We start from the raw sequence: 13,009 nt of genomic DNA, 5'->3' as shown, positions 1-13,009 counted from the left end.
GTTCGGAAGGGGCCTGCTGAAGCTCTGGGGGCAGTGAATTCCATAACGCCGCCACATTGGCCGAGAAGGTTCTTCCTCCCAGCCGCGCCTTTTTTATTCGAGGGACTGCTAGCTGAACACGGCAGTTGGAGCAAAGGGAGCGGGACTGGGTGTATCTCGGCAGCCGAACTCTCAGGTAGTTTGGACAGGTACCATACAATGATCTAAAGGCCAGCGTGAGTGCCTTAAATTTGATCCTATTGGCTACTGGTAACCAGTGAAGTGAAAGAAGATGCGGAGAGACTGAATGCTTGAATGGAATACGCATTAACAGTCTCGCAGCCGCATTCTGGACCATTTGTAAACGCTGAATTAGGTACTTTGGCAAACCCAGATAGAGGCCGTTAGCGTAATCCAATCTTGATGTTACTGTCGCATGGATTACTGTTTTTCGGCAACTCTCCGGTAGAAGTCGCAGAATCTTCCGAAGATTCCTCAACTTACCTAGACAACACCCAACTAGCTGTTGGGTATGCGAGACGAAGGACAGATTATTGTCCCAACGTACCCCCAGGTTTTTTGCCGTTTGGCTAGGAGAAGGGGCCGGTCCCATCGCCGTCGGCCACCAAAACTCAGAGGGGGAGGGGAGCCTTTACCGAAGAAAAACACCTCCGTCTTGTCTGCATTAAGTTTTAATTTGTTGGTGTTCATCCAACACGCAACATCTTGAAGACAGCCCTTGAAGCTTGACAAGGCCGCCTCTGACACCTCCGAATATGGAAACACCAGTTGGGTATCATCGGCATAAGTTATTGCCTTGATCCCCCAATTGGCAATCAACGTAAAGAGTGGAGCCAGGTAAATATTAAATAATAATGGGCTAAGTGCCGATCCCTGAGGAACACCACAACTGAGAACCTTAAGTGCTGAAGAAACGGTCCCCAGTGCCACCTTCTGGGTTCTCTGAGACAGATACGACTGTATCCAGCCCAGCGCTTGATCCTGAAGGCCAACCTCTGCCAGTCGCTTTAACAGCCTTGCGTGGTCGACTGTATCGAAAGCTGCCGATAGATCCAGGAGCACGAGCATAGCTGAGTCTCCCGAGTCCATCGACCACCTTACTGACTCTGCCACCTCAATCAGTGCTGTCTCGGTGCTAAAGCCGGGTCTAAAACCTGACTGCGTCTCATGCAAAATCCTATTTTCCTCTATAAATTTACTAAGCTGCCGCTGGATTACTTTCTCAAGCATTTTGCCCGGGGCAGCCAGCAGAGAAATTGGACAAAGGTTACTGAGGTCCGTGGGATCCCCATTAGGTTTTTTCTTTAATGGGAGGAGGGTGGCGTGTTTCCATATCTCCGGGAACCCCCCCGGAGGAAATGGACATATTCCAGATGTGCTGTATAGTGGAAGCCACAAAATCAGCCATTGTGCTCCAAAGCTTGGGGGGACATGGGTCGTCAGGTGATCCTGACTTACAGCGACTTAATTCCTGCATGACCGAGGTCAGAGCTATAGGCTGAAAATGAGCCATAGATTCACCGGTCATCTCTTTGACAGTCCGATCTGTCTTCACCGTCCTCCTCTCAGGGCCGAATGACTCATAAACTCGCTTAATTTTTTGGTCAAAGAAGTCAGAAATGCTATTGCACAGCGTGACCGACGGCGGTATCTCCCTCTCAATACACCTGGGTTTGAAAAAGGACTGGACCACCTTAAAGATTTCCTTGCTTGAGTGTTCTGCCTGCTGAATCGAAGCCACAAATAACTGTTTTTTTGCCTTTCTAACAGCCTTCTGCAATTTATGGGAGGCTTCCTTGTATTGTGCTTTTTCCAGAGTCCCGTAATTCACCCTCCAATGCCTCTCTAGCCTCTTACACGCTGCCTTCTCTACTCTAAGGTCCTGCGAAAACCAGGGAGCAGAGGGGGATTCCCTCTTGGACATTGTGCGTTTTGCTGGAGCAATGGATGACACCATGTTCCCAATCCAGTCATTAAACCGCTGTGCATCAGTGTTGGCATTCAATGTTAAAGTTGGTTTATTCTGAGCCAATACTGGGCCCATATTGGCAGGGACTAGCTTCTTCCATTGTCTCCTCATAAAAACACGCTTGCTTGGCGCAGGTCTATCAACCGCTAAATTTATTTTAAATGGAATGAGCAAGTGGTCTGACCAGAGTAAAGGCAGTGCCGCTTCCATCGTCACATTTTTAATATTAGAAAGAATTAAATCAAGCGTATGACCCGCTCTATGTGTGGGGCCATCATTGATTAGTCTCAAATTGGCAGCATTCAAAGTGGCCCTCAATGTCTCTGACGGGGCGCAGCCCTCCTTATCCATATGGATGTTAAAATCCCCTACTATGAGGAAATAAGGATGAAGGAGGGAGCTCTGTACTATCACATCCAGCAGAGCTATCAGGTTGGGCTCATCCCCGCCAGGAGGGCGGTATATGACTAGTCCCGCTAGTGATAGCTGCGGCCCCACCTGAAGGCAAAAGTGTAATCCCTCCAGTCCCGGAATCAAGGTAGGGGCAGAGGATGTCAATATGAACTGCTCCTTAAATATAGCAGCCACCCCCCCTCCTCTTCTAGCGCCTACCCGGTTAGAGAAACACATTGTGTATCCTGGGGGTACCGCCAGCGCAATGGCAGTCACATTGTCCTCATTAAGCCAGGTCTCTGTTAAAAACAGGGCATCCCACTCATGACCTTCCAATAGCAGCCAAATGTCGTCTTCGTGCTTCGATAGGGATCTACAATTCAGAAGGCCAGCTCTGAAACCTCTGTTAATGAGCGGCCTGGGCCTGGTATACACCTCCTCTCCTCCATCGCCCCTCACACCCAGCGATTTCCCACAAGCCCCACTTGTCTGAGGGAGGGATTCAGACCTTAGGTTGATCCGTTTAGCGCAGCACACGGCAGCCGTGTTGAGCATCCACAGGTCTTCTCGCGACCACACGATCCTCCCCTCGGAAAAACCCCCCCGGACAGCATGTCTGGCCCCGGCCGCATTATGGTCGCGGACGGGCGCAGACGGGCTTGCCTTTGGCGCGCCGCCGGCGCGCCCGCTGCGCGTTAGCCAAGTCATCTGTTTTTAAGGAGGGGAAGGTGCGACAACTAGAGCGTCAACCCCCGAGCACCGGAAGTTGCTAAACTCCCTCCACAACAATCGGGACTACACCCGCGGTGGAACGGGGAGGGGCAACTGGTCACGGCAGATACGGTAAAATGAAGATTCAAAATACAATTTAAAAGCAGTTTTTGTGGAAATAGCAATGTAGTAGGAAAATGTCAATTTTTAAAGTGCAAATGGTGCGATTTTAAAATAACAGTAGCGATCTACGTGCAATTTTCAAAGCCAGGGCACAAAATTCAATGACACAGCTGATTAGCAGGTCTTGGCAGCTCTATATTTCTGCGCGCGTCCGCTGCGCGTTAGCCAAGGCATCTGTTTTTAAGGAAGGGAAGGCGCGACAACTAGAGCGTCAACCCCCGAGCACCGGAAGTTGCTAAACTCCCTCCACAACAATCAGGACTACACCCGCGGTGGAACGGGGAGGGGCAACCGGTCACGGCAGATACGGTAAAATGCAGATTCAAAATACAATTTAAAAGCAGTTTTTGTGCAAATAGCAATGTAGCAGGAAAATGTCAATTTTTAAAGTGCAAATGGTGCGATTTTAAAATAACAGTAGCGATCTACGTGCAATTTTCAAAGGCAGGGCACAAAATTCAATGACACAGCTGATTAGCAGGTCTTGGCAGCTCTATATTTCTGCGCGCGTCCTAGTGAAGACATGGCCAGAATCAAACTCTCTTGAATGGGGGTGAATATTTGATTCATTCAGCATTCTGTCCCTTATTTGCAGCCGCAGCATTTTTCACCCTTGCTCATGTGCCACTAGATTCAAGCTAGCCTGGCTGATGAGGGATGAAAACCCAAAACCGGTCCAAGTATGCTTGTTTCCGGTCAAGTGAGGACACGACTTGGCAGTTTGGGCTGGACTGTTCCATGAGGAGCAGGGTCAAGACTGATTTGCATATGGCTGGGCTCAAACTGGGGTGGCACAGTGAGCAAAAGAACAATGAATTTAACCCAGATCTCTTGACTGGGTGAATGTTTGATTCAGTCAGCATTTCATCCATCATTGTTTGCCACAGCACAGAATCAAACTCTGACACAGGCAGATTTGATGCAGAGCTAAAACACAGATTGAGGACTCATACTAAAATACTTAAGTGCAATGACCTCAATATGCATGATTTGGTAAATGGGACAGTTTGTAAACAAAAAGCTCAGGCCAGTGTATTCAGCGTCTACAAAGCGATCTTACAATGCTAACTTTCTCGTGACTGAGCAGGGATATCCATTTTTTATCATAGACATGAAAGTTCCACATTACAGCCTGCTTCGCACAATAGTCTACATTTTAAGCCATTGCAAAGCATGTACATTGTCATGTCTTAGATGTCTGTAGTACATGGAAGGGACACTCTGGACTAAGAACATCATGCACACAGACCAGATTAATCTCAGGCAGAAAGCTGCAGCAAAAGCCTTAAAGGTAATTTCCCCATAGCCAACATGAAAAAAAACATGTGACACTTGTATTCTCTTAAGACAGTAGTAGTCTCTAAGTAACAAGTATTTTATTGCTTTTAAAAAAGCACAGCATACACATATTTTGGAACTACTTCAGAGCAAAAGAAAATATTTCAAACAAGATCCTGGAAGGGGCAAGTTGTCATACAGTTACTACAAATCAAGTAGGACTGTGTATCCAGACAACATAAGCATCAGAATATGGGGACTGAGTCCATTCATATCATCACAGTATGTTGGTCCAATAGTTAGCTCACAGTGCGCCATCTGGACCCCTAACCATACAGCATACCAGATGGTGTCTGCCACCTCAGAAGATGATCACTCAAATTCCCCCCAAAGAAATTGTGTAAACAGATCTATCCTTTTGTTGTTACATAGGCATGCCCAATGGGAGACACAACAAATGTCCAAATTGGCATTTCAAATCATTTATTAAAGCAGTTGCATTCTTGTGAAAAAAACTAATGAGCAGCAATTATTAGCAAGAGGAAACAAAGCATTGTTACCAGCAGAATATAATTTCTTACCCCGCATTCCAACACCACGCATACCATCACAGCGCATTTGTAACAACGCAATGCAAGCAGCTCTACCTCTGCGAGCCAGCCCATTAGCTCGTAGCTGTGTGTCTGCTAGTAAGCCCGTCGGCCCGTTGCTCTCCCTGGGCGAGTCATACCACAGCTCTCTGAAGCATAGCCCCCAACAACTTTCTCACACATAAACCCCCAAAAGAAAGGGAATAGACAACACCCATACACATCCACTCCCTTTCCACACACAAAAAGAGGTGCAAAAGAGAACACATCACAACAAAACCCATAGTCAACGCGGGACAAAGATCCATGCCGTAAGAGAAGCAGGAAAGGTAGGAGAAAAACACAATAAAATGCTCAGCAGAAACGGAAAAGCTGAAGGTGAAGCGACATTCACCTACAAAGCACACAAAAGTGGTAGATATGAGTGACTCAAAAACATAGTCAACTCTAACCAACGCCCACAAGTGAGACAAACCTAAGTCCATCCACAACCACAAGAAATACTGGTAGGTCAGAGAGGCTCCAAAACATAGAGCCCTCTCACATACACACCCCCAACAGTGAGAGGTAAACACACTCCACAACAACCACAAGGGGTCAATTACGAAACATTGCACACAAAGGTAACACACCATTGTCACTCACAACCACGAAAATAGTGGTAGGCTAGAGAGAACCTAAGAGCCAACTCATACACACACCCCCAACAGAGAGATACACACACTCTCAGAACAACAACAGGGGATGACCACGAGGGACTTGATGTGTAAAAATGATCTCGATAATCAGGTGGTAACAGAGAGTGATTTAACACCAAGGATCGACTTAAACACACCACCCACAGGGTGACGTACCCACGACACCCACACAGATCTTAACCTGAAATAAAGTTATCTTAAGATACTACTTGGGGTGGACCTACTTTTGGCACTCTCCCTCTGCGAGCTAGTACGCTGCTGTGCCTTTGCGAGCCATCTCACAGCTCTCCCTCTGCGAGCCGAGCCCACGGGCCGCAGTTCTGTCTCTGCGCGCCTGCCCGACGGTTCGCAGGTCTCTCTCTGCTAGCTGGACCTCAGCTGTCACTCTGCAAGCCGATATTGGGAATGTAAGGTGGCTCTAAAAAGAGCCCTTGTGTTTATTAGTTGGAGCTACATGCAAGTGCGGATGCACAGCTTCAGGTTATTCAGAAAAACTTGGTTTCCCTCATCTGTCAAGTGTACTCCAACACTTCTGTAGATATGAGCCATATCAAAACGTATGTTGTTGTTGTAGATCGACCCCATTCTATGGTCTCTGAGGTATGCAGACACAGCTTTGTTGACATTCTTCCTAGATTTTTCTATCTTATGACAAAATTGGTTTGACCATTTCCACTTCTGTCTTTGGCATATATTGGAATATACAAAGACAGTTTGAGGTAAAAGCAACATCAATTCTTCAAAGGTGTCCTTCATAAGCATTTCCAAACCTACCCCAGTCAATGTGCCTAGGTCGTTACCACCACAGTGCACAATCATGAGGTCAGGGTGTTGGAGAAGCAAACAGGTTTTAACCAAAGGCAGCAATTGGTGCCACTTCAATCCTCTCTCTGCAAACCATTTAATGTTCACATTTTGTATGGAAAATATCTAATTTTAATGCTACAACGCTGTAGACCAAATAGAAGAAAAGTGGAAACGAAAATTAAAAATTTTGTTGCTACTCAAGTATCTTTTTCTGGAAGAACGTTCGCAATACTGGCTATTGTTTTCCATGCTGGAGCTACTACCACGTGTGGACATTATACTGTATATTTAAAATGCAATAATGGTTGGAGTCACTGCAACGATACACACTTGGAAATAAAACTGAGATTGCCTTAAGAATTACCCAACTTATACTTGATATTTCTTCAACTAAAATTTTAGATACGTTATTCGGCCTAGTGGGGAAAATGTGAAGAAGCTTTAAGGAATTCATACTGGATGAATTCAGGAAGAAATGTCCACACATTATTTGGCCTTCAGGAAAAAGTAAAGGTAAAATTAAAAAATTGGAAATAGTATTGAATGTGTTATTTGTGTTGATTTCGTATTGTGGTTGCAAGAATTAGTCATTTGTTTTTTTTAACAATCTCGTTGATTGATTTTTTTTCCCAGCTGTTTATATTACTACACTGACATCACTGTGAATAGTGAAGTTAAGTAGAATCTGAAAACAGCAGAAAAAGGGAGAAAGATGTGTTTTCAAAATGTTAAATTATGTTGTATTTGATAAGTAACACTGTAATTTCTGAAATATATTACATTACACAACAGTTTTACAGTTTATTTTCTTTTCTGTAGTGGAAAAGTTAGAAAAAACAGTAATAATGACAAATAGCAGAATAGTAGTTTAATATTTAAAAACCTTTAAAAGTCACTGAAAAACCAATAGATTTTACAGACGTTATAGATAGAAATTAGCATTTAAAAAACCTTTGAAATTCACTGAAAAAAACCATAGGTTTCAGGGACGTTATAGTTAGAAATTAGCATTTAATAAATCTTTGAAGTTCACTGTAAAAAACATAGGTTTTACAGACGTTATAGTTGGAAATTACCATTTAAAAAATCTTTGAAATTCACAGAAAAAAACATGGGTTTCAGGGACGTTATAGTTAGTTGGACATTTCACTCATACAAAACCAGAGAAATTCCACCGTTATAGTTAGTTCAGCTAACTATAACTCGCGCCCCCGCAATGCACTGCTGATGACGTCACATATTCCATGATTAATGACATGGTCGATGACATCACTGATGACATCATCCACGTCAAAATCTGATGCACCTCCTCACACCTGAATATAACCTTTGATACACCCGCTCTAAAATACAGACTACCATTTTCGAAAAAATAGACACATCAATACCAGTTACTAAATACGCACTGACTGGTTCGTAGGTCTACACACACATCCACTCATTCCCCCATAGTCACTCATGCATGCAGTCACTCATCAATACAACACTATCATATGCACTCATACACCTATACAGACACTCACACACTGCCACATATCCAGAGTTACTCGCACAGCTAGTCAGTCATGCAAAGAATCAACCATACTTCCATTTACTCACTTATACAGTTATACAGACACCAGCTCACTTATTCATACAGATACTAACACATAATTACTCTGTTATAGAATCACTGATACAAATACACACTCATCCATGCAACCACTCACAATTACTGACTCTCACATATAGTTATTTATATACACTATCACTCACATATACTGCCTTTTACATATGTAGTTACTCACACATGGACCACTGAGACATCCATTCACGCACCAACACACCCATACACACACTCACCTCACCCACCCATACAGCTGTTTCCACATGCACTCTTGAACCCATACACCCAGTGAATCAACCAGTCATACACCTCCCACCCACCCCCACACACACACACACACACTCAGGCAACCATACAAATACTCAGGCAAGCAATCAATAACTCATATAGACACTCGTGCAGCTTTTCACCAACCCATGCAGCAGCTTACACAACAACACACAGACTAAAACAGACTTTCACACAGTTTAGTCACTAACCCATGCATTCAGTAAGACTCGATTAATCACTCACTTATACAGTCAGTCACGTACCGAGTAAATCCTCCATACAGACACTTACACAACCACTCATTCTTTAATGCAGCTTGGCATATATATATAAAACAAATTTAAACTTTACAGAAACACACAGTCACTGGATGATGTCATCAGTGATGTCACTGACCATGTCATGAATGATGTAATTTGTGACGTCATCAGCAGTGCATTGCAGGGGCGCGAGTTATAGTTATGTGAACTAACTATAACGGTGGAATTTCTCTGGTTTTGTATGAGTGAAATGTCCAACTAACTATAATGTCCCTGAAACCTATGTTTTTTTCAGTGAAGTTCAAAGGTTTTTTAAATGCTAATTTCTAACTATAACGTCTGTAAAACCTATGTTTTTTTCAGTGAATTTCAAAGGTATTTTAAATGCTAATTTCTAATTATAACGTCCCTGAAACCTACGTTTTTTTCAGTGAATTTCAAAGGTTTTTTAAATGCTAATTTCTAACTATAACGTCTGTAAAACCTATGGTTTTTTCAGTGGAAAAAAAAAATATATATGTACATATATATATATACACACATTTTTGTTTTTTTTAAAATACCCTCTTGGTCCCCAAAATTACCCTTTGTACCCCAATAACTATACACCCCAAAATTCTAAAATTACCCTTACCACCCCAATACCCATACCCCCTAAACACTCAAATTACCTTGGACACCCCAAAACTCAAACCCACCCCAAACCCTAAAAATACCCTTGCACCCCAAAACCCCAACCCACCCTGAACCCTAAAATTACACTGGGCACCCCAAAAAACAAACCCACTTGTAACCCTAAAGATACCCTAGGCACCCCAAAACACAAACCTACCCGGAACCCTAAAATTACCCTGGCCACCCAAAAAAAACCACCCTTAACCCTAAAAATACCCTTGCACCCCCCAACTCGAACCCACCCAGAACCCTAAAATTACCCTGTGCACCCCAAAACCCAAACCTACCCTGAACCCTAAAATTACCCTTGGCACCCAAAAACCCAAACCCACCCTGAGCCCTAAAATTACACTGGGCACCCCAAACCCCAACCCACCCTGAACCCTAAAATTACCCTGTGCACCCCAAAACATAAAAGCCACCCTCACCCTAAAAATACCCCTAAAACCTATACCCCTACACCCCAAACCTACCCTAAACCCTATACTTATCTTATACTTACAAGTAAAATACATATGCCTTTACCACTCATGCCTTTACAACGAAATTTGTTGTAAAGGCATGCGTGGTAAATGCATATGCATTGTAAAGCCATGCGTTGTAATGGCATTGCGGAGTAATGGTATTGCGTTGTGTTTGGAATGCAGGGTAATGGTATTTGTTGTGAAAATGTTGTTGTTATGGCTGTTTACCTTACCAGCATTATGAGAAAGGTGAAAAAGATAAACAGGTCAATCATTATTACATAACAGTTATTATATGAATATTTGCAGGTAAATCATACTTGTACTCCTACCTAATGCTACCTACACTATCGAGAGCAGAGTGAGTGTACCCTCTGCCATATCGCTTGGGACAACCCAACTCCCCGTACCTGTGTAAGATGTACCAGGAAGCCAATCTGGTGTAGAACAGGCCACCGTCATCCACAGGATCGAAATTAGAGTCAGCAGGGCTGCATCTCATTAACAGGCAAGTGTTCCAGGATAATTCACAGAAGTGCTCCTTTGGAGAACTTAGCTCAGAGGCAGTTTATATATTCAAAGCCAAGTTCCATTTGCACTGCGTCAAAGGTGCAATACTGATGTGATTGTTTGTCTTTTCGATTCAGAGCTGTCTCCAACAGGGCAACAAAGAGCAAGGGCAACATGCTCAGTGTTCCTTAGACTTGGACAGTGTGTACAACAGTCATGATAAAATGCTTACGAAGAAATGTGCTGCTAGCAGAATACTTTCTAAGTACGCCATTGTGTATGTACAAAGCATGTAAAAAGTCACTAACTCAAAAGATGTCAAGTTTAAACGTTTATTACAAAATGGACGCTTTTGTGCACAGGCCCAATAAAGCCTTACAACAAAGTAATAGTGCTGGCCATCTCAATATACAAAAGACTGATTCTTTACCACTGGATCTGGAATAAGGTACTATTTTTGGAACAATGGTTTCAAGAAATGTTAAAGTCTATATTAGAAAGGAGTGACTTTTGTAACAAAGACTGTCAGATCCACTTGCTTAATAAGATCTGTTGCATGCATCCTTGACAGTTAAGTGGTGTCTGTTATGCCTATTCCCCAAATATGCTACGTCTTAAACAAGTCTCTGCTAAGAAAAGTGAGTCCACTTTAACTTACCAAAGACGTTAGTCAGAGATGCCCCTTGATATCAAGTAAACTATTACCAATTTAGTATCCCTCTACTTTATGTGCACCACTACTTGACCTGGTCAAAGTACTAGCCATGATATTCAGATAAGTTTCCTGAAATCGCAGTCAGGTGAATTTAGGGTTGAAGGGAATGGATATTAGAGGGGCGACAAAGAAGGAAGGCAACTGTAAGACAAAGCACATGGAATAATACAAGACGGGTGCTCGACACTGAAGGAGTGGCTACAGTTATACTTGGTAGAATACTAATCAATTGCACAATAGTTAGGAACAACAAGTACCACTTGTCAAATGATTCTCATTATATCAGTCATTAACAGTTATGTTCTCTAGAGTCCTAAAGGTAATATCAAAATAATCAATCTTACCAGTTTTCAAAGCATGGAATACATCCGGTCTTCTTTTCTCTTCATCTGAGAAAATGAGTAGAGAAATATTTCAGAAAGAGCTGGTACAACGAGAATATAGAAAAGAAAATGTGTTGCAAAAGTCAAAAAGTTCCTGGACCTGCCATTATCTAGTTAGCTTCTGCAAACAGCTACAATTAGTTTTCCAGCAGACCGATGCCCTGCGCCATTCTACATTTGGTACGCTCTATTGCCAGAGAAAACAGAGAATGCTAGTGTAAAAGGAAAGGTGGTGGGTGGAAGCAGGACAGTCTCTTAGATGATTCCAAGAGGAGCATGCCCCTCCTGCCACTTGCAGTAACCCCCATAAGGCATGCCTCCCAGTACTCAGAAGCTGTCAGCTGCCCAGGATCAATCTAAACTAATCCGACCTTTAGGCTGAGCTCTGGCATCTTTGCATACATAATCTTGACAAGTATGGTGGATGGAGAAGAGGAGGAACTTGTGAACACCAGCCATGAGCTTGATAAAGAGCTAAAAGGGCAACGGAGAGGTGACAGCTCAGGTAGTGGAATAGTAGGTTGACCAGATGTCTCCTTCTGACAACTTTTTCAGTTCCAAGCTTTCCGTTAACAGACAGTTTATAGGTGGAGTACTCCAATTAGTTGATTTGAGCAGAATTAACGATTGCAACTTCTAAAATGCAATGCCTTGCTAACTGAAGCCCAGTAGTTGAGAGTATATGACCCAATGAAATGGAGTCATCTGGTAATCCAAAGGTTTGGGAGTGGCAAGGCCAGTGGGGTGCAGATATTTATTTTGCCTACTTACTGAACACTGAAAAAAACCCTCCTAAGTACTAACAGATGAGCAGCAATTTTCTACATCCAAGATTTGTAGGTTTGTAATTTATATTCAATGTGATGGGCACATATGAACCAAAAAACAGGAGTGGAACCTAATTTGCAAAGTTCTTGTCTAAAAGTTGGCAAAGGGTCACAATTAAAATGTTGATTTTGATTCCATTTAAATGAAGGTTTTTTATGAAGTAACAAACTCTCGACAGCCATAAAGCACTGGACACAGTGGAAAACTTTGGAGTGCTAATCAGTATTTCAATATATTTTCTCTAAATTCATTGCAGAACACCTTTTTGCCAGAAATTATTTGGGCAGGTTCAGAGTGAGGGGGGATTTACGTGGTCACCTGTCTCCAAACTGGCATGATTGGCTTCACTCCTATCAGTTCAGTTTACTGACATTAAAGAATAGTCACTCAAAATGCATTGTTTAAGGAAAAGAAGTTCCAGTATTGGAATATATCACACTACCTTAATAACCAGTAGCAATTTGTGTGAGGGTGTTATCGTTATGCATCAAATCTAGGTATAAGCCCCAAATCTAATCAAAAGACAACATTCATTACAAGGAGGATGCATACACACTCAATTAGCTCTGAAATAGTATATAGTCTATTTTACATTACAAACAAAGCAAGGGTAGACAAACAATTTTCAAGTTAGTTTCTTATAGTATTTATGGAATATCAAACTTCTTT

General features: G+C 42.8%; 1 protein-coding gene across 3 annotated transcripts in view; it reads right to left on the bottom strand.

Annotated features, from left to right (window-relative positions):
• The window catches only part of ANKS6 (ankyrin repeat and sterile alpha motif domain containing 6), a 357,792-nt gene that overhangs the window by 295,880 nt on the left and 48,903 nt on the right, over positions 1–13,009 (bottom strand). For all 3 annotated transcript variants that reach the window (XM_085606907.1, XM_085606906.1, XM_085606908.1), the window contains exon 3: positions 11,474–11,518. In XM_085606907.1, the coding sequence (XP_085463033.1) occupies positions 11,474–11,518 (45 nt within the window). The remainder of the gene's footprint in view (positions 1–11,473; positions 11,519–13,009) is intronic.

This window comes from Triturus cristatus, chromosome 5_2, assembly GCF_964204655.1.
Source record: "Triturus cristatus chromosome 5_2, aTriCri1.1, whole genome shotgun sequence".
NCBI classification, from domain to species: Eukaryota; Metazoa; Chordata; class Amphibia; order Caudata; family Salamandridae; genus Triturus; species Triturus cristatus.
This window is presented reverse-complemented; position numbering and strand designations above follow the sequence as displayed.